The sequence below is a fragment of the Pleurodeles waltl genome, chromosome 1_2 (genome assembly GCF_031143425.1).
Source record: "Pleurodeles waltl isolate 20211129_DDA chromosome 1_2, aPleWal1.hap1.20221129, whole genome shotgun sequence".
Taxonomy (NCBI): Eukaryota; Metazoa; Chordata; class Amphibia; order Caudata; family Salamandridae; genus Pleurodeles; species Pleurodeles waltl.
The window spans coordinates 1,325,173,922-1,325,194,473 of record NC_090437.1 but is presented as its reverse complement, the minus strand read 5'-3'; the positions used below and the strand labels follow the sequence as shown (position 1 = coordinate 1,325,194,473).

The 20,552-nt window shown below is 42.5% G+C and overlaps 1 protein-coding gene across 1 annotated transcript in view; it reads left to right on the top strand.

Annotated features, from left to right (window-relative positions):
- Positions 1–20,552, top strand: part of LOC138257110 (long-chain-fatty-acid--CoA ligase ACSBG2-like) — a 293,313-nt gene that overhangs the window by 239,589 nt on the left and 33,172 nt on the right. Inside the window, exons 11-12 of the mRNA XM_069205886.1 lie at positions 10,649–10,788; positions 13,679–13,925. Coding sequence (XP_069061987.1) covers positions 10,649–10,788; positions 13,679–13,925 — 387 coding nt within the window. The remainder of the gene's footprint in view (positions 1–10,648; positions 10,789–13,678; positions 13,926–20,552) is intronic.

Below are 20,552 nucleotides of genomic sequence, written 5' to 3'. Positions count from 1 at the left end.
TTCTGCAGGAACGACAAGGGCTAGAGACTTCCCCTTTGGAGGACGGATCCCGCACGCCATGGAGAGTCGTGCAGAAGTGATTTCCCACCGAAATACCGCCAACAAGCCTTGCAAATCGTGCGGTAAGGGTTTTTGGACGCTGCTGTGGCCCAGGAGGGACCAGGATGTCGCAAATTGCGTCAGGAGACAGAGGGGACGTCGAGCAAGACAAGACGCCCTCTCAGCAGCAGGTAGCACCCGGAGAAGTGCCAGAAACAGGCACTACGAAGATGCGTGAAACGGTGCTCACCCGAAGTCGCACAAAGGAGTCCCACGTCGCCGGAGAACAACTTAGGAGGTCGTGCAATGCAGGTTAGAGTGCCGTGGACCCAGGCTGGACTGTGCACAAAGGATTTCCGCCGGAAGTGCACAGAGGCCGGAGTTGCTGCAAAAGTCGCGGTTCCCAGCAATGCAGTCTGCCGTGGGGAGGCAAGGACTTACCTCCACCAAACTTGGACTGAAGAGTCACTGGACTGTGGGAGTCACTTGGACAGAGTTGCTGGATTCAAGGGACCTCGCTCGTCGTGCTGAGAGGAGACCCAGGGTACTGGTGATGCAGTTCTTTGGTGCCTGCGGTTGCAGGGGGACGATTCCGTCGACCCACGGGAGATTTCTTCTGAGCTTCTAGTGCAGAGAGGAGGCAGACTACCCCCACAGCATGCACCACCAGGAAAACAGTCGAGAAGGCGGCAGGATCAGCGTTACAGAGTTGCAGTAGTCGTCTTTGCTACTATGTTGCAGTTTTGCAGGCTTCCAGCGCGGTCAGCAGTCGATTCCTTAGCAGAAGGTGAAGAGAGAGATGCAGAGGAACTCGGATGAGCTCTTGCATTCGTTATCTAAAGTTTCCCCAGAGACAGAGACCCTAAATAGCCAGAAAAGAGGTTTTGGCTACCTAGGAGAGAGGATAGGCTAGCAACACCTGAAGGAGCTTATCACAAGGAGTCTCTGACGTCACCTGGTGGCACTGGCCACTCAGAGCAGTCCAGTGTGCCAGAAGCACCTCTGTTTCCAAGATGGCAGAGGTCTGGAGCACACTGGAGGAGCTCTGGACACCTCCCAGCGGAGGTGCAGGTCAGGGGAGTGGTCACTCCCCTTTCCTTTGTCCAGTTTCACGCCAGAGCAGGGCTAAGGGGTCCCTGAACCGGTGTAGACTGGCTTATGCAGAAATGGGCACCAAATGTGCCCATGAAAGCATTTCCAGAGGCTGGGGGAGGCTACTCCTCCCCTGCCTTCACACCATTTTCCAAATGGAGAGGGTGTAACACCCTCTCTCAGAGGAAGTCCTTTGTTCTGCCATCCTGGGCCAGGCCTGGCTGGACCCCAGGAGGGCAGAAGCCTGTCTGAGGGGTTGGCAGCAGCAGCAGCTGCAGTGAAACCCCTGAAAAGGCAGTTTGGCAGTACCAGGGTCTGTGCTACAGACCACTGGGATCATGGGATTGTGCCAACTATGCCAGGATGGCATAGAGGGGGCAATTCCATGATCATAGACATGTTACATGGCCATATTTGGAGTTACCATTGTGAAGCTACATATAGGTAGTGACCTATATGTAGTGCACGCGTGTAATGGTGTCCCCGCACTCACAAAGTCCGGGGAATTGGCCCTGAACAATGTGGGGACACCTTGGCTAGTGCCAGGGTGCCCTCACACTAAGTAACTCTGCACCTAACCTTTACCAGGTAAAGGTTAGAGATATAGGTGACTTATAAGTTACTTAAGTGCAGTGTAAAATGGCTGTGAAATAACGTGGACGTTATTTCACTCAGGCTGCAGTGGCAGGCCTGTGTAAGAATTGTCAGAGCTCCCTATGGGTGGCAAAAGAAATGCTGCAGCCCATAGGGATCTCCTGGAACCCCATTACCCTGGGTACCTCAGTACCATATACTAGGGAATTACAAGGGTGTTCCAGTAAGCCAATGTAAATTGGTAAAAATTGGTCACTAGCCTGTTAGTGACAATTTGTACAGAGAGAGCATAACCACTGAGGTCCTGGTTAGCAGAGCCTCAGTGAGACAGTTAGGCACCACACAGGGAACACATACCTATAGGCCACAAACTTATGAGCACTGGGGTCCTGACTAGCAGGGTCCCAGTGACTCATAACAAACATACTGAAAACATAGGGTTTTCACTATGAGCACTGGGCCCTGGCTAGCAGGATACCAGTGAGACAGTGAAAACACCCTGACATACACTCACAAACAGGCCAAAAGTGGGGGTAACAAGGCTAGAAAGAGGCTACTTTCTCACACAACCCCCCCCCCCAAACGAAGGACAATAAGGCTAACCTTGGCCAGTTGAGACTTTATTGTCTAAGTGGTAATAAGTAGAGAGTAGCTCTGCAATAGACTGGTTACTCCCTTTATCATCCACTATATGGTTACTTCCCTGTGGGGATGTAAACCACCCTGTTTGAAGTTTTTTAGCTAAGCAACAATGTGAAGATGTATTTTCAGAGTTTCTATCAGTAAGTTTTAGTTTAGAGCAGTGGGAATTGTCCACTGAACCTATTTGTAGTGATGAAAATGCCAGACAGGGATGCTGTCTCAGAAAAGCCATAGCTGGGCAAAAACTTTGTCCATATGGCTGGAAGAGAGAACAGGGATGCTGTTTCTCTTGAGTTGGAGCAGGGCAGGGATGCTGTCCTATGAGCTCCACACTAGGGCAGGGATGCTGTCCTAAGTGTTGTGAGGCAGTGCAGAGTTTCTGCACTAAAGTTTCTCTGGGAGGGTTGGAGGGATGCTCCATGTTAACTAAAATGGTGCTCTTTTTCTCACCAATGTTAGTTATCCCACAGAGAGGTACTTCTACCTCAGGGAGTACAGCTTTGCCAGCTGATGATTCCCTTGGAACAGGTGCCACCCCAGGAGAGGTTTCTCCCACCACAGGAATGGTATCCTGGATGGCAGGGTGGTTAGGGGATACTGTGATACCCTTTTTACCTGTTGATGGAGAGTGATCCTGAGTTTTCAGGCCTTCTCTCCTTTGCTTTTTCATTTCAGTAGAAATGAGAGGGAACAATTCCTCTGGGATGCCCAGCATGGCTGCATGGGCATAACACTCTACATCAGCCCAACCTAAGGCCTCTAGGTCATTACCTAAGAGACAGTCTACAGGTAAGCTAGGTGATACCACCACCTGCTTAGGGCCAGTAACTCCACCCCAACTAAACTGAATTATAGCTAAGGGAAGAAACTTAGTGGAGTTATGGACATCAATAATTTTATACTGTTGTCCAATGATGTGTTGTTCAGGAGCCACTAGGTTTTCAGTCACCAAAGTGATACTGGCACCTGTGTCCCTGTAGGCCAAGGCCTCAACACCATTTATTGAAACTGTCTGCCTGTACTTATCCATTGTAAGGGGACATGCAGCCAGTGTGGCAAGGCCAATGCCACTAGGTGTGAGAGAAACTGTCTTGGGACTGACTACCCCAGTTTCTATGATGGACCCATAAGTGAACCCAACTACACCCTTTGCTTGACTGTTGCCAGCAGTCCCACCACTAGTACCACTACTGCTAGGGGCACTAGAGCTTGATGTATTAGTGGTGGTAGGCTCAGGGGGTTTACCTGGACAGGACTTATCCCCTGGCCTATGGCCTCTGTTTTTACACACAAAGCACCAAGGCTTTTTAAATTGTGTAGGTTGAGAAGAAGAAGAATTTGTTTTATCCCCACCCCCTGAAGAGTGTTTAAGATTTGAAGTGGGATCTTTGGTTTTACCCTTATCCCCATGCTTATCTTGAGAATTTTCACCATCTTTCTTCTTATTGTTCTCTTTGTCACCCCCTGTATGAACTTTTCTGTTCACCCTTGTTCTGACCCATTTGTCTGCCTTCTTTCCCAATTCTTGGGGAGAGGTCAGATCAGAGTCCACCAGGTACTGGTGCAACAAATCAGACACACAATTATTAAGAATATGCTCTCTCTGGATCAAGTTATACAGGCTGTCATAATCAGTAACTTTACTGCCATGTAACCACCCCTCCAAGGCCTTCACTGAATGGTCAATGAAATCAACCCAGTCTTGTGAAGACTCCTTTTTGGTCTCTCTGAACTTTATCCTGTATTGTTCAGTGGTTAAGCCATAACCATCCAGGAGTGCATTCTTAAGAACTTTGTAATCATTAGCTTCATTTTCTTTCACAGTAAGGAGCCTATCCCTACATTTTCCACTAAATGATAGCCATAGGATAGAAGCCCACTGCCTTTGAGGGACATCCTGTACAGCACAGGCCCTCTCAAGTGCAGCAACCCACTTGTTAATGTCATCCCCCTCCTTATAAGGGGGAACTATCTTGTGCAGATTCCTGGAATCATGCTCTTTTGCAGGATGACTATGGGGAATACTGCTGCTGCCACCATGGGTTTCTAAACCCAACTTCTGTCTCTCCTTCTCTACTTCTAAGGTCTGTCTATCCAAATCCAGCTGTTGCTTCTTGAGCTTCAGTCTGGTTTGTTCCACTCTCAATCTATTGAGCTCCCTTTCTAACAATCTGTCATCAGGGTGGGTGGGAGGGACATGCCTTGAAACAGAAGTATGATGAGAATGGACAGAAGGAGACCTGTCCCTTACAAAGGGCACTCTAACAGCTTGGCTAACAGAAACATCATTTCTACTGTGATGAGAATGAATGCTCTTGCTATGATGTGAGACAACACTATCTGTATGGTGTGACTCAACATCAGTACCAACTATGCTAGACTGTCTAGTAATGGGCAGGCTTGGAAGTTTCTTTCCTGAATCTTTTCCTGGGGGAGTCCCTGGATCAGATTGGGAACCATTAGCTACTTTTTCAATAGATGGGGCCCTTTTGGCCTTATTTTGTTCTCTAAGCATGTTAAGCAATAATTCCAAGGAAGGATTCTTCCCTACACTCAAACCTCTCTCTATGCAGAGACTCCTTGCTTCTTTCCAGCTAAGGTGATTGTTAGAAATGGGGTCTTTGGTTGACAGTCAGGTTACCCCCTGTTCAAGCAAGGACCCGCACTCTAGTTAGGATAAAAGAGAATCACCCTCAGCTAACCCCTGCTTACCCCCTTGGTAGCTTGGCAGAGCAGTAGGCTTAACCTCAGAGTGCTGGGCGTAAAGTATTTGTACCAACACACACAGTAACTCAATGAAAACACTACAAAATGACACAACACCAGTCTAGAAAAATAGGAAATATTTATCTAGACAAAACAAGACCAAAACGACAAAAATCCAACATACACAAGTCAAGTTATGATTTTTTTAAGGTTTAAAATAAAAAGAGTCTTTAGGTAGTTGTAACACCACACTAGCGCTGCTAGCGTGAAAAATGTACCTGGTTTGCGTCAAAAATAACCCCGCACGGGCGGTGTGCGTCGAAAGTAACCCTGCACGGCTGTGTGCGTCGAAAACAACTCGGCACGGCGGTGCGCGTTGACAAAGCCAGCCACACGACGATCCGAAAGTCCCGCGGCGCAGGGTGCGATCTCTCAGCCTCCGTCAGCGATGCTGCGCGTCGTTTCTCCTGCTCCGGGCGTCGGTTTTTCGGTCGCGTTTCCTGCGGCGTCGTTTCTCAGCTGCGGAACCGGCGTCGCGTCGTTTTCTCAGCCGCGATCGGATTCGCGTCGATCTTTTCTCCGCACGGCGCTCGGTGCGTGTATTTTTGTCCTTAGGCTGCCAGCCTCTCCTTTCAGGGTCCCAGGAACTGGAAGGGCACCACAGAGCAGAGTAGGGGTCTCTCCAGAGACTCCAGGTGCTGGCAGGAAGAAGTCTTTGCTATCCCTGAGACTTCAATAACAGGAGGCAAGCTCTACATCAAGCCCTTGGAGATTTCTTCTTCAAGATGGAAGGCACACAAAGTCCAGTCTTTGCCCTCTTACTCTGGCAGAAGCAGCACTGCAGGAAAGCTCCACAAAGTACAGTCACAGGCAGGGCAGCACTTGTTCCTCAGCGATCAGCTCTTCTCCAGGCAGAGGTTCCCCTTGATTCCAGAAGTGTTTCTAAAGTTTGTAAGTTTGGGTGCCCTTCTTATACCCATTTTAGTCTTTGAAGTCACCTTTCTTCAAAGGGGACTCACACCTTCTTGTGAAATCCTGCCTTGCCCAGGCAAGGCCTCAGACACACACCAGGGGGCTGGAGACAGCATTGTCAGAGGCAGGCACAGTCCTTTCAGATGAGAGTGACCACTCCACCCCTCCCTCCTAGCAGAGATGGCTAATCAGGAAATGCAGATCACACCCCAGCTCCCTTTGTGTCACTGTCTGGTGTGAGGTGAAAAACAACCCAACTGTCAAACTGACCCAGACAGGGAATCCACAAACAAGGCAGAGTCACAGAATGGTTTAAGCAAGAAAATGCTCACTTTCTAAAAGTGGCATTTTCAAACGCACAATCTCAAAATCAACTTTACTAAAAGATGTATTTTTAAATTGTGAGTTCAGGGATCCCAAACTCCACCTGTCCATCTACTCTCTAGGGGAATCTACACTTTAATCATATTTAAAGGTAGCCCCCATATTATCCTATGAGAGAGAGACAGACCTTGCAACAGTGAAAACGAAATTGGCAGTATTTCACTGTCAGGACATGTAAACCACATTACTATATGTCCTACCTTATCCATACACTGCACCCTGCCCTTGGGGCTACCTAGGGCCTACCTTAGGGGTGCCTTACATGTAAGGAAAGGGAAGGTTTAGGCCTGGCAAGTGGGTACACTTGCCAAGTCGAATTTACAGTGTAAAAATACACATACAGACACTGCAGGGGCAGGTCTGAGACATGATTACAGAGCTACTTATGTGGGTGGCACAACCAGTGCTGCAGGCCCACTAGTAGCATTTGATTTACAGGCCCTGGCACCTCTAGTGCACCTTACTAGGGACTTACTAGTAAATCAAATATGCCAATCATGGATAAACCACTTACATACAATTTAGACAGGAGAGCATATGCACTTTAGCACTGGTTAGCAGTGGTAAAGTGCTCAGAGTCGAAAAGCCAACAGCAACATGTCAGAAAAAAATAGGAGGCAGGAGGCAAAAAAGTCTGGGGATGACCCTGCATAAGCAAAAGTCCAACAGTGATCATATGCAAGTTTGGACAGATCAACATTTTTGCCTGTGCCAGACATTTTTAGAGAGAGTTAAAGTGATAGAAAAAGAGAAAAAAGTTTTCAGAACTTTTAGAAAGACAGAAAAAAAACTTTTAAAACTTTTTATAACTTTTTAGAAAGTTAGAAGTACTTTTCAGCACTTAGAAAAGAGTGAAAAGAGGAAATGCAAAACTTTTTAGTTATGTGTATATACACTGAACTTGTTTTGTATATTTTTCTCTTATGAAAAGTACAATGACAAGAGTGGTAAGTAGTCTCAAAGCACTTATCCCACCGCTGCACAACCAATGTAGGAGGCTGGACTGGCTTGTAGTGAGTACCAAGGGGTACTTGCACCTTGCACCAGGCCCAGTTATCCCTTATTAGTGTATAGGGTGTCTAGCAGCATAGGCTGATAGATAATGGTAGCTTAGCAGAGCAGCTTAGGCTGAACTAGGAGACGAGTGAAGCTCCTACAGTACCACTTAGTGTCAGATGCACAATATCATAAGAAAACACAATACACAGTTATACTAAAAATAAAGGTACTTTATTTTTATGACAATATGCCAAAGTATCTCAGAGTGTACCCTCAGTATGAGGATAGCAAATATACAAAAGATATATATACACAATACCAAAATATGCAGTAATAGTCTTAGAAAACAGTGCAAACAATGTATAGTTACAATAGGATGCAATGGGGACACATAGGGATAGGGGCAACACAAACCATATACTCCAAAAGTGGAATACGAACCACGAATGGACCCCAAACCTATGTGACCTTGTAGAGGGTCGCTGGGACTATTAGAAAATAGTAAGGGTTAGAAAAATAGCCCACCCCAAGACCCTGAAAAGTGAGTGCAAAGTGCACTAAAGTTCCCCAAAGGACATAGAAGTCGTGATAGGGGAATTCTGCAGGAAAGACACAAACCAGCAATGCAACAACGATGGATTTCCAGTCGAGGGTACCTGTGGAACAAGGGGACCAAGTCCAAAAGTCACAAGCAAGTCAGAGATGGGCAGATGCCCAGGAAATGCCAGCTGCGGGTGCAAAGAAGCTGCTACTGGACTGTAGAAGCTTAAGTTTCTGCAAGAACGACAAGGGCTAGAGACTTCCCCTTTGGAGGACGGATCCCTCACGCCGTGGAGAGTCGTGCAGAAGTGTTTTCCCACCAAAAGACCACCAACAAGCCTTGCTAGCTGCAAATCGTGCGGTAAGGGTTTTTGGACGCTGCTGTGGCCCAGGAGGGATCAGGATGTCGCAAATTGCGTCAGGAGACAGAGGGGATGTCGAGCAAGACAAGGAGCCCTCTCAGCAGCAGGCAGCACCTGGAGAAGTGCCAGAAACAGGCACTACAAGGATGCATGAAATGGTGCTCACCCAAAGACGCATAAAGGAGTCCCACGTCGCTGGAGAACAACTTAGGAGGTCGTGCAATGCAGGTTAGAGTGCCGTGGACCCAGGCTGGACTGTGCACAAAGGATTTCTGCCTGAAGTGCACGGAGGCCGGAGTTGCTGCAAAAGTCGCGGTTCCCAGCAATGCAGTCTGCCGTGGGGAGGCAAGGACTTACCTCCACCAAACTTGGACTGAAGAGTCCCTGGACTGTGGGAGGGTCCCAGTGACACATAACAAACATACTGAAAACATAGGGTTTTCACTATGAGCACTGGGCCCTGGCTAGCAGGATACCAGTGAGACAGTGAAAACACCCTGACATACACTCACAAACAGGCCAAAAGTGGGGGTAACAAGGCTAGAAAGAGGCTACTTTCTCACACATCTGCTCTGAGCCTAGCAGCTCAAAGAAGCCACAGTGAGAGGCTGGTGATGCCCACATGGATGCAAGGGTCCTGATCCTCTGGGCCAAGGTTCCAGGCACTGGCAGGAGACAACTTCTCTACCCAGGGCATAGACTTATGAACAGCTCAGGTTTGTAAAATGTATCAACATACATCTATTAAACCGTATTTTCTTGGAAATCATGTTTAGTCCAAATGTCACTAGTGATCTCTTTTTCTTAGTGCAGATCTCGACAAGTAAGGGCATACTTTGAGTTTCACCTGTCTATGATTCACCTGTTCTTTCTGTGTACAAAAACTTCATCAGGAGAGCAGGCATCATAAATTTTGCACCTCCCATAGCTTAACAATGTATTGCAGAATAATAAACAATTTCTGCATTTAATATAATCTGTTTGTTCAGCTGTTCATTAGATTGATAAATAAGTCCTATGGAGTGAGGCTAATTTATGTGGTTTGGAGATGTGTATTTTCCCTGCCATGCACATACTTTCCTGCAGACAAGTTCCTCACTGTCTGTAGCTAGTCCTCCAAAGTGGTGCACCCGGAACACACTGGAACTGAAAGTTATCACAGCGAGCAGTAGCACACTGATGATTGGACTGCAGCAAATTGCCATATGGCTAAACTAGCTCCAACCTAGACTGCCATAGGACTTGAACCTAGGGCATGATTGAGATTGATGTTGAACTTCTTCATCATAAGAACACAACAGGCTAACCCACTGTATGGATATTGTGATCTCAGGGGTCTTTGTAATGTGGAGGATCCTTTTGCCACTGGGAACATTTGCCTTAACTGTTTCCTTGCGTTTTCATGTTTTCCCATTAAACACGTGTGGTTGAGCCTCTGGAAAAGCTGTGCAGCAAGAGGACTTATATACCTATTGACATATCTTTCTAGGGGTCTCCGGGTCAACTTGGCCCATGTGTGGCCCTGCCTATGCAAATATTATGCTCCTTCTAGAAAGACTGTGAATACACTAAGAACTGGTTAGGACAATTTACAGTCTCACAGAGGGTCCTACTTGAGTTCCTGCATAACAAAGGTCCTTTCTGTTTACAATACACTTATTTATTTTCACTATTAATGTCTCAGCTTCCATACCCATAGCCCTATAGTAGTCTCCCATTAACTCATTTTTTAAATCAAATGTGGGTTATCCTTTAACTTTGTGATTGTGTACGTAGCTCCAGCTAGATTCTCCATTCAATGTACCACTTACCAGTCATACGCTTCACATTCGTGTAATAAAAAGTATGACAAACACAGTTAAAAGTCAATATTATTACTTTATTCTACAGATGGGTAGAGCTGACAAAGAATCAGACACTTAGCAAATTACAGGATCCTAACAGTTCAGCTGTTTCAAAGTGTGGAGATTTTGCTTCAGCATCTATAGACTCTGATGTTGAGGGTAATAATGTGCTATTTGTGAGCTGTTGCACTTGAGCCTTGGTCTGGTTGAAAGTTGCACTAACAGAAAAGGGAAACATCTCTCACAGATGTTGATGATTACAAATATCCTTCACCCTGTTTGGAGCTCAACCATATCATGATCTGGGATCAGTGACGTGCAAGATGTATCTAATAAAAAATCTGGAAATAAATGCAGTGGTGAATACAGAGAAGGGTGGGCATGTGTGGATGATGTTATCATACAGCTATCTATATCTGGTGCTAAAATATCAGTTTCTGAACATATATCCACCTCATCATTTGCTTTCTGCAGAACTAGTTATCACCTCAGGGGGTGAGAATATCCCCCCAATACCGATCGAGAATGCTGTAAAGAAGGAGTTGCCAATTATCAGTAATGCCATGCTGGTCGGAGAAGGAAGGAAGTTCCCATCCATGCTGCTCACGTTGAAGGTGAGAAGGAAAATACCATGAGTGCCTTGACGTATGGTCTGGAGAGCACTGGGCCATGTTATGTACAGTGCCCCAGAGCTGCAGCAGGCAAGTATGCTTTGTGCTTCTGCGGGGCATCATGTTATTGCAGATGAGGGAATCACTTGACCTCTCCGCTGATGTCCTATTTAGGCAAAAAGGACTTTTGGAAGTGCACAAAGAAGCATATTTACGAGCTACGTTACATCGCTCTTCCATCACTCAACGTAGTGCAAGAGCGACACAACTGAAAAATTTGATTTATGAAACCACGCAAGGTACCTATGTGGCCCTCAGTTGCTTCATAAATCTCGAGTAATGCAATGCAGCACAAATCTCTGGGCTGCATTACTCTGTACCAGGGAGGTATTTCCATGGGTGTTGCATGGGTGTTCCCACGCAACATTCATGGATTTTGATGTATTCTCAGATTTACCAGAAGTGGTAGACCTGGGAATGCACCATAAAACTGCACCTGCAGAGGTGAGGTGTAACAAGGAGAAATATCTCCTTGTTTTTTCTTCATTCTATGTGTGCTGCATTCTACAGTTCATATAGAAAGAAGAAAAAGCCTCAGAGGGTTGCTTTTGTTGAGAAAGGTGTCCCTTTCTGCACAAAAACAATCCTACATGCAACCCAAGAACCCTCGCACGACGGTCCAAGGGTGCCTACTTTGGCACTAGGCAGCCCATTGTGTGCCACAGCTGGGGAAAGGATAAGAATGCGCTGTATTGGGATAAATAAGGTGCATTCCTGCCCGCTGCCTGTGACGCAGCCAGCTCTGCAAGATGACTTGCTGTGCTGCGTCACTGGCCATAAATACGGCGCAGTGTGCTGCAAAAAGGTTGCACGTTGTTAGTGCGCTGCCTGAGGGCAGCCATCTGGAGAGGACAAATGGAATCCCATGGACCCCTCAAACATCCACAGTAAGGTCTTTGCAGTTACTCACCGGTGGTCTCTGTCCCTTACTTAAAGTGCAGGCAGTACCCACCTACACTCTCAAACACAGGCCTGCTTGGAAGAAGCCATTCTTTATTTCACTGAATGAGCCGTTTCCAGGACATCTGCAGTCTTGAGGCTGGCCTGAAGGCACTACATTAATAAAAATAGGGAGCACTGTCTTAGACTGGTGCAAACTGGGGTAGTGCGCCCATTTTGTAATTGTGTCATGATGGTCTTTTCTGCAGCAATGCAGAGCTGAGCACCTGTTTAATGCACCTAAGGGACATCTCACCAGATATGTTAAAACAAATTCACCCAGGTCAGGAACAGAAAGAGACAAACCTTGTCCACTGTTTCCAAGCTTAACAGCGGTTCAAATGAATTTCCCACATAAAACAGGCAATGGCCTATGTGATGCACCAAAAAACCATTACAATCACAGCCGCCACTTGGACTTTTCACTTAGAGGACACAATACTTCCTTGACAAACATTCCTAGTTCGAATATTATGTGTAACAAGCATGTTTGTAAAATGAAGTACATTAGTTGCAACTTTGTAAAAGGTTTATTCTTGCACTCTGGCCATGAAACTCTGAGAATCTCTCTTTGGTATTGTTAATGTATTTAATGAGATTTTGTGTTTTGTCTTCACCGGGAAACAAAACTCCTGCACACTTATGTATTTCAAACAGTGCGTAAAGGGATCTTATGTTGTTTCTTTGTTTGTGTCAAACCATGTTCATGCAGATAGCTATCATTCAGAAGAAGGTCTAAACATTATGCATGGCTTTTCACATCCACTGAAATGTATCAGATATGTTTATGTGTTTGAATATAGAGGTACATATGGGGCAGAAACTGAGATAGGGAGAAGTGGAGCAAAGGGAAAATCCATGGCTTGTGCTGGTCCAAAGGCGGTTTCTGGTAGGAATTTGTGCAGAGGGCAAACTGGTATCTTACTATCTTGGTTATCTTAGCAAAATGTTCTTAGGAGTGGAGGGACTCAACTTTCAAGTTAAACAATTAGGCTTGGGTCAATGGTTGCTTAAAGCTTTTACCATAGGAGAAATGTTGTCCTAGTTGAGTCCAGTTTTATGTAAGTGCTTGAGTTGACACCAAATTCTGAATCAGCTAATACGAGATAGATGTGTTGGGCATCATCCACTCAGGAGATTCTGATGTGGAGTGGTGTGTCATTGTGTAGTAGTGGACTTTTGTGTTCTTGCTTAGCATAGAATCAATGGTTTGCAAATAGAGGAAGGCTCTTACACGGCAGATAAAGGAAGCTTAGATAATGACCAGCATTTAGGCATTGGGACATGAGGTTATTTAATAACTTTTTTTATAGTCAAATGCCAAAACAAGGAGTTCCACCTCGATGTCTCGCTGCCCAGCCAAGAATTCTGCTCGAAAACATTATTAGTGGGGAAATTCATGAGCAAAAAAATGGAGTAATGCTTGGCCACCATTCTTTAAAATATTCACTAGACTGTCTTCCATAGCCCTACCTTAACAAGGAACTGTTGTTTGTGTTCAAACTTGTATAAACACTTATACCATAGTTACCCGATTTCAATGGTACAGAATGCTTAGCATGTCTTCCTTTCAACAGGGCATAGTTAGGATTTCATTTGATGCCAAAGTAAGCCACACTTGAAAAATAGTTTAGTTCGACAATGCTGCATAATTGAATTGGTCTTGATTATATTTTATGAAATATGTTGTCCACGGTTTTCTGTATGTCTACCCGTGACATTCTATTAGCTTATTCAGTTTTAGAAACATGTTTACTTATGTTTGCTGTTTATGGAATACGTTGCGTTGGGATCTCTCCTTTGCGCTTTCTTGTACTCTGATGTGAAGTGTGACTCCTCCTGTATTAGTATATATTTCTCAGAACCACCGTAGATCTTTCTTCTTCTCTTCCAGTGCTCTGTAGATCCAGTCACTGGAGAACCTCAGGATGACCTGACTCCAGAAGCAGTACATTTCTGCCAGCAGTTAGGCAGTGGGGCCACACGGGTCTCTGAGGTGGTGAGCACAAAGGACCCAGTAATCTATGATGCAGTCCAGAAGGCCATGGAGCGGGTGAATCTCAAGGCTTTAAGCAATGCTCAGAAGGTACAGAAATGGACTATCCTAAAGAAGGACTTCTCTGTTGCTGGAGGTGAGCTTGGTAAGTGTACAGGGGGACCAGTGACCTTCACAAAGCTCAGTACTTCCTGGAGGTAGGAAGTACATTCAAGTTCCTGGAGATCTTCACCTCTTCAGATCTAGGTGAGCCAATTCACTTCTGCCCATGATACCTAAAGTTATCTTTTTGCACATAGTCATGAAATGGAAGTAATGCTTTTATCAAGCTTAGTATGACACGCTGATGAACTTATAAAAACTCAACATAATGCAGGAACTTGTCTGAATGAAACATAGTTCTTTCCACTGATGAAAGGTAAATATTCAGAAATATGACCCTACATTCTCTAAATAGTGAGTCAGGTAGATGTCTTGATGTGCAGGTGTAATCCTCTTCACCTAAATGAAGTATCTTTCTAATTGGCCACACAACCCAGTGGTAATTTTTATGAATATGGATTTTGGGATCTTTTTAATAAATTGCTCATGATTTAATCCATCCACGTTAGAAAACATGTACCAATATTATCCCAGCCAGACCAGTGCAATAGGAGAATCAGCAACTACTCTCAGCATTCTTTTTTCATCTACACAATATCTGGATATTTTGTTCTGCACTTTTATCTATCACACAGCCAGATAATAGGATTTCTGGACTCCCTGGTACCAAGGACTTAGTCAACATGCCATCCTGAAACATAAACGCTGATCCAAGGCAACCACCCCATAACCCACTGACACTTACTTGAGTGAGGTGTGTTCTGTGTAACAATCAGTCCTATGAGATTGCACAGACGTAGCTATTAGAACTCCAAACCACCTTTTCTTCATAAACAGTGTGAGACATTCAGGGTTATTACAACTTTGGAGGAGGTGTTAATCTGTCCCAAAAGTGACGGTAAAGTGGCGGATATACCACCAGCCGTATTACGAGTCCATTATATCCTATGGAACTAGTAATGCGGCTGGTGGTATATCCGTCACATTTGGGACGGATTAACACCTCCTCCAAAGTTGTAATAACCCCCATTGTGTTGTTGATTGAGTGGGGTATTAACTATGATCAAGCAGCAACCACAATCCCTGCCAGGGTGAACCGTAAAAGTAAATTAACATGTGTATAACCCTCAGGTAACTTGGCACAAAAGCAGTTAGAATTAAGTTATAGACAATGTGTAAAGTATTTATGCAGCACAAAAACAGTAATAAACTGACAACATAACACAGGAAAAATCCCACATCAATTTAGAAAAATAGAGTATGTTTTATTAAATTATTTGTTACCAAAATGACAAACATCCAATAAGTATAACCATAGTTATTAATCCCATTTGCCGTATTACTCTTCCATTATATGATCTAGAAATCGTAATATGGTGGGCGGGACATCCATCATGTTTGTGACAGAGGGACCCATTTGCCAAACACTAAATCAGGCCCTTAGTCTTTGTACTGGAAGTTGGAACACAGTGATACGCATCTGCAAGCTGTAGCGGCAAGGGTTCCATGGAGGGTTCAATGAGGTTGAATACCTCCCCTTCCAAAGATGGCTGAACAGGATTTGCTGCTGAGGAGAAGAATATAGTGGGACCTGCCATAAAGTCAGGCTGACCAGAAATGCACCTTGTGTGGATTGACGAGCAGGTAGGCTGTGATCTCTTCTCGGTTCTCACAGGAATTTGAAGCCCACAATTTTCTAAGCATGACATTTTGGCTATATCTTTATATCTTAGCACCACTTTCAAGGGTCCAGAACTGGATTGGTATTACTTGGAGGGCCAGGACTCACTAATATTGTTTGAGCGCCTCGAGACCCTATGGGTGATTAGTCGCGCTTCACAAATCGATGATTGATTGATTGATTGAGCCTTTTCTGTCCCTGTCCAACTAAACCTTGGATTCACTCTGATAGTCTTAAGTTAAAGAGGTGAAACATGGCTCAAGCATCAGGGAAGGCCTCTGATGGTTCAGAGCAGGCTTCAAGCAGCAGAGCACTTCCAGCGGCAACAAAGCAGTCTTTTGAAGTATACAGCAGGCCACAACAGCAGGCAGTCCTCTGAGAGTACTTCCGCAGGCCCAGAAGTTTAACAGAAGAGTGGGTCTGGGGGTGCTGTTTTTATAGCTGGTGCCTTCTTTGAAGTAGACGTTTTTAGAGAATTCCCTTTGCAGTTCTTGGAGTTTCCTGCCTTCCCTACACTGGCTCCAGCCTGATCGCATGAACAATGAGATAGTGTGAAGTTGTTTGTGTGAAAGAAGGGCATAGCATATTCATTTTTTAAGTGGGGCTGTCCGCAGCTCTGCCCCCTTCTTGCCAGTGATGGCCCATCCAGGAACATCCAATCCCTTTATTGTATGTCATTCTGGAAGTAATAATTAAAATTCAACTGCCAACTACACTCTGTCATGTGACACAAGAACAGGCTGCAGGCAAAAAATAGGGCAGGAAAATTCCAACTTTATACAAGTGACATTTTAAAAATTGTAACTTAAAATTCAACCTTACCATTTAAGAGGATTTTAAGTTACACTTTCGTTGACACCAAATATTCATCTCCTACCTGTTCCTAATGAAACGTTAGCACGTATTAAATGTAATAAGGCAACTCAATGTTATCTTATGGTGAGGTAGGCTCACGGTACGAGTACAAATTTTGGGTTATTTCACTATAAGGACATGTAAAACGTAAAAGTACATGCCCAACCTTTTCATTAGAATGTACTCTGCCCTCTGAGCTGCCTAGGGCTTACCTTAAGGGTGACATGTATGTGATAAAAGGGGAGCTTAATGCTTGGCAATGGATTTTAAATGCCTAGTCAAAATGGCAGTAAAACGCAGACACAGGGCTACTTCAGTGGGTGGAAATCGGTGCTGCAGGTCCACTAATAACATTTAATTTAAAGACCCTGGGTATTTCATCGATTGTCACACCCACATTATTTTTCTCCACAATAGAATGAATGTTCACTAAAGAAACATTAGCTGCAGTTTAGCAGATAAGCCAAATGAAGGCTGGATGTGTCTTCCTTGTCGCCTTTGAATATGGGAAGTTGATTACAGCATTGTATGACCCTTATTCTCAAATTCCTGGTAGAAAAGCAAGTGTCATCCCATCCGTCTCATAATGCTCTTTTCTAGGTTATATATTTTGTCTGAACATTGTTTAACATTTTCAAGATAAACAATTACCCATCCAGACCTTCTATCCTTTCAATTACTTACATTCTGTGAAACCCTACTTATAGTTCAGAGTCATTTTGCAAGAAATCTTGATCTCAATTTCTGCAAAGCCTTAAAAATTAGGCTGTTACATGAAAAGATAAATTAAAGCCATACAGGAAACAAATGACCATATATTCAAGCAACCTGAATTATGTTGTAATGAATAAAAGTGTACCGATATTTGAAGCATACACCTGAATAAGTCAACACCCAGAATGGAAAATAGATGATGAATATAATAATTGTAATCTCAAATCAATGCTCATTTTAATGAGACATTTGCAGCCAGTGGTTGTCAATTATATTTTGAAACTCACAGAAGACAGCTTTAGCTATCTGGGATACCTTATATTAATAGTATTGTTGTTTCTGAATTAGCCCACTTCAGCCATTAACTCTGATGGGTTTTTTATGGTTTGCTATTGGTTGAATGATTTGTTCATCATGTTCAAGGTATTCTGTCCAATATTAGATTGTCTCGCTTATGTTTCAGTTGATGATGTTGGTTAAGCTGCCCTTTGTTAGACTGCAGAAGCAATATGATCTGCAGCATGACTCAAAATGTTGACTCAAAAGTGTTATCATGGTCAAAATATTATGACTTGAAAGATATTGCGGAGCAAAATGCGAAAGATAAGTACGTTTTTTTAAACTGTTTGATTGTTCTGTCAAACTTTAAAATATTATTTATATTGCTATCATTTTATTGCAATATTTCTGTTTTATGTTTATTATCTTTGTTAAAAGTATTAATGTTATTTTTAAATGGTTAATATTCATGTTTTTGCCTCTGTGTTTGATTTATCTGAGACTTGGGTTGATTTGTTTGATTATATAATAAATTGGGGTAATTAATTAATACATTTGCTGATTTTTTTTTATTTTGAACTCTTTGTTTAAAGTTGTAATACATTACTTAATATGTATCCCCTTTTTATTTTTGATTGTTGACGAAAGAGGTGGCTACATTTTTATATTATTTATATTACTGTTATTAGCTTAATGTGTTAATAATTTGTATATGTTGTAATTTTTATTATGCTTTTATTTGTTCATCATATGCTATATGTATTAAATTATATGTTCAGTTTGTAGGTTTTATAGGGATATGGGATAGATAGTTTGTTATTTATATAGTATATTCATAAATTCCATTTGCTTACAAGTTAATTTTGTTAATGTTTTAATTATATTTGTTAAAATGTTTTATATTTTGATGGGGATTGAGTGAATTGTTTTCAAATAAATGTATTAAAAAAATTATAAATATTCAAGTAATATATTGTGTTTATAATTCACTGTTATTGACAAAAATGTATATTTATTTATAAACAATAGTAATATATTTATTGGTTTGTGTGGTCCTTTATGGGTTTGTAATTAATTTTCTTTAAGAACAAATATTTTGTAAATTGAATAATAATTTAATTTAATAATTTAATAAAAGTACTTGAGTATGTGGTTTCCCTATTTTGATGCACTTTACCTAACTTTTTTTTATACCAAAGTTAGAATAGTTAATCTGCACCCCCAATGTATGCACTTCCTCATTTGAATAGAACAGTAATCTGATGATTTCCCTCCCCCCACTCCCAAAGTACCTACTTTCTTCTTCTTTTGTTATACTAGAGTTACACATGTACATTTGCCCCAATTGTGTCTATTATCCCCAATTTATGTTAGATTGGTCTCAGAATGGCAAATGTGTTTCTTTTGCTTGGCCAGCAATGTATGCTGTTTTAACCCAAGGTTTGTGTGAATGTATTACAGAAGTATATTTGAATAGGTTCATATTTATTAATGTTTGTGTATTGACATTTTGTTAATATTTTTTATTTCTTTCCTTGTAATAAATATTGTAAGTGTATTTGATTTCAAAAAGCATATATTTCTTAAAGTTCTATTTCTTTCATTTTTTGTTTGTGACTTGTTTTTTAAAATATTTTGTCATATGTTTTAGGCTTTAACATATATTAGTTTGTTATGACTTATTATTAAAATGCATTTTTAATAGTTTAACTTTATTGTTTTTAAATATTTTTTAGAATTAATAGTTTTACAAGTATATTGCTAATTGTAACACATTATACTTTATTATATTTTGTACTTACAAACATATTACAGTTTGTAATAACATTGTACAGTTCAATTATATAAAATATATATATAAGGGCCCTTCCCATACAAATCTTTCCCTCTGTTTGGCTGATGTAGCCAAATGGATGACTAAGTCGAAACTCAAACTTAATGATGGAAAGTCAGAAGTAACGATTTTGGGCAATCCCTGCACTACTACCAGAAGCTCTTAATAATCTTCTGCCCCCTAAGGATCATATAAAGAGTCTAGGCTTCTGGATAGATTGTCGCCTTACGATGGAGCAGCAATCTAAGAAGATTGCCTCATCTTGCTTATGCCTTTTAAGAACCTTAAGGAAAATGTTCAACCTCCTACCTTTTCCTTCCCGAAGAATTCGTATCCAGGCCTTGATATTGTCACAACTGGACTATGGTAATTACCTTTTTCTTAGCTCCCCTGGCTACGTAATAAGGAGACTGCAGGTTGTACAAAATGCAGCTGCAAGATTACTTACAAATATACCTAGACATCTATCAGCCAAACCCGCCTTCGTCTCCCTTCACTGGCTACCCATTAGACATTGCATCAGTTTTAAGGCCCTATGCATGACACACAAAGCCCTTTATAAAAAGGGTCCTAAATTTCTCAGGCAAAAAATTTCCCTTTATGCTCCTACAAGGACTTTGAGATCCTCCACCGCCCAGTCAGTTCATATCTCTTGATTCAAGAGATCCTCATGGGGAGGCTACTCCTTTTCACTTAAGGCTGCTCTTCTTTGGAATTCCCTACCCTTAGAGCTCCGACAAGAACCTTTCGAACTTACCCAAAACTTGAAGACCTTTTTATTTTCATCATAGTTTTTCTTCTTGGTTTTCTGTTTCTGAGCTGTCACTTAGCTTTTAAGCGCTGGGAGGCCCCCAGGTAGCCATGCGCTTTACAAATTATCTAAACGAAACTAAACTAAACTATCATTTGTTAAAATTATTTCTATGTAGTTGTCTAAATTTACAACTTTAGAGTTTGGTCGGTGGGTTATTCTGTCACAATCAAAACAGATTTCCCATGATCCTTATTACAGGTGCCATAGGTATAATACATTTGCATTAGGCAGAGAGGATATCCGTCAAATTGGCGATTGAATTACTCATTCACCAATCTTTAGATCAGGCCATCTGTTTTATTACATTTATTTTAGAAATATATAACATAAAAATATACATGATATTAGATCCATAGCCATATCATATATTTACCCTGGTGCATGAACTTGTGACTAACCCCATATCATACTTCTGTTACATTTTGTTACTTAGAGACGCAGGCCGTTGTGATCTTTACAGGTTAGACCTCTTATACCTAATGAGCCTTGAAAA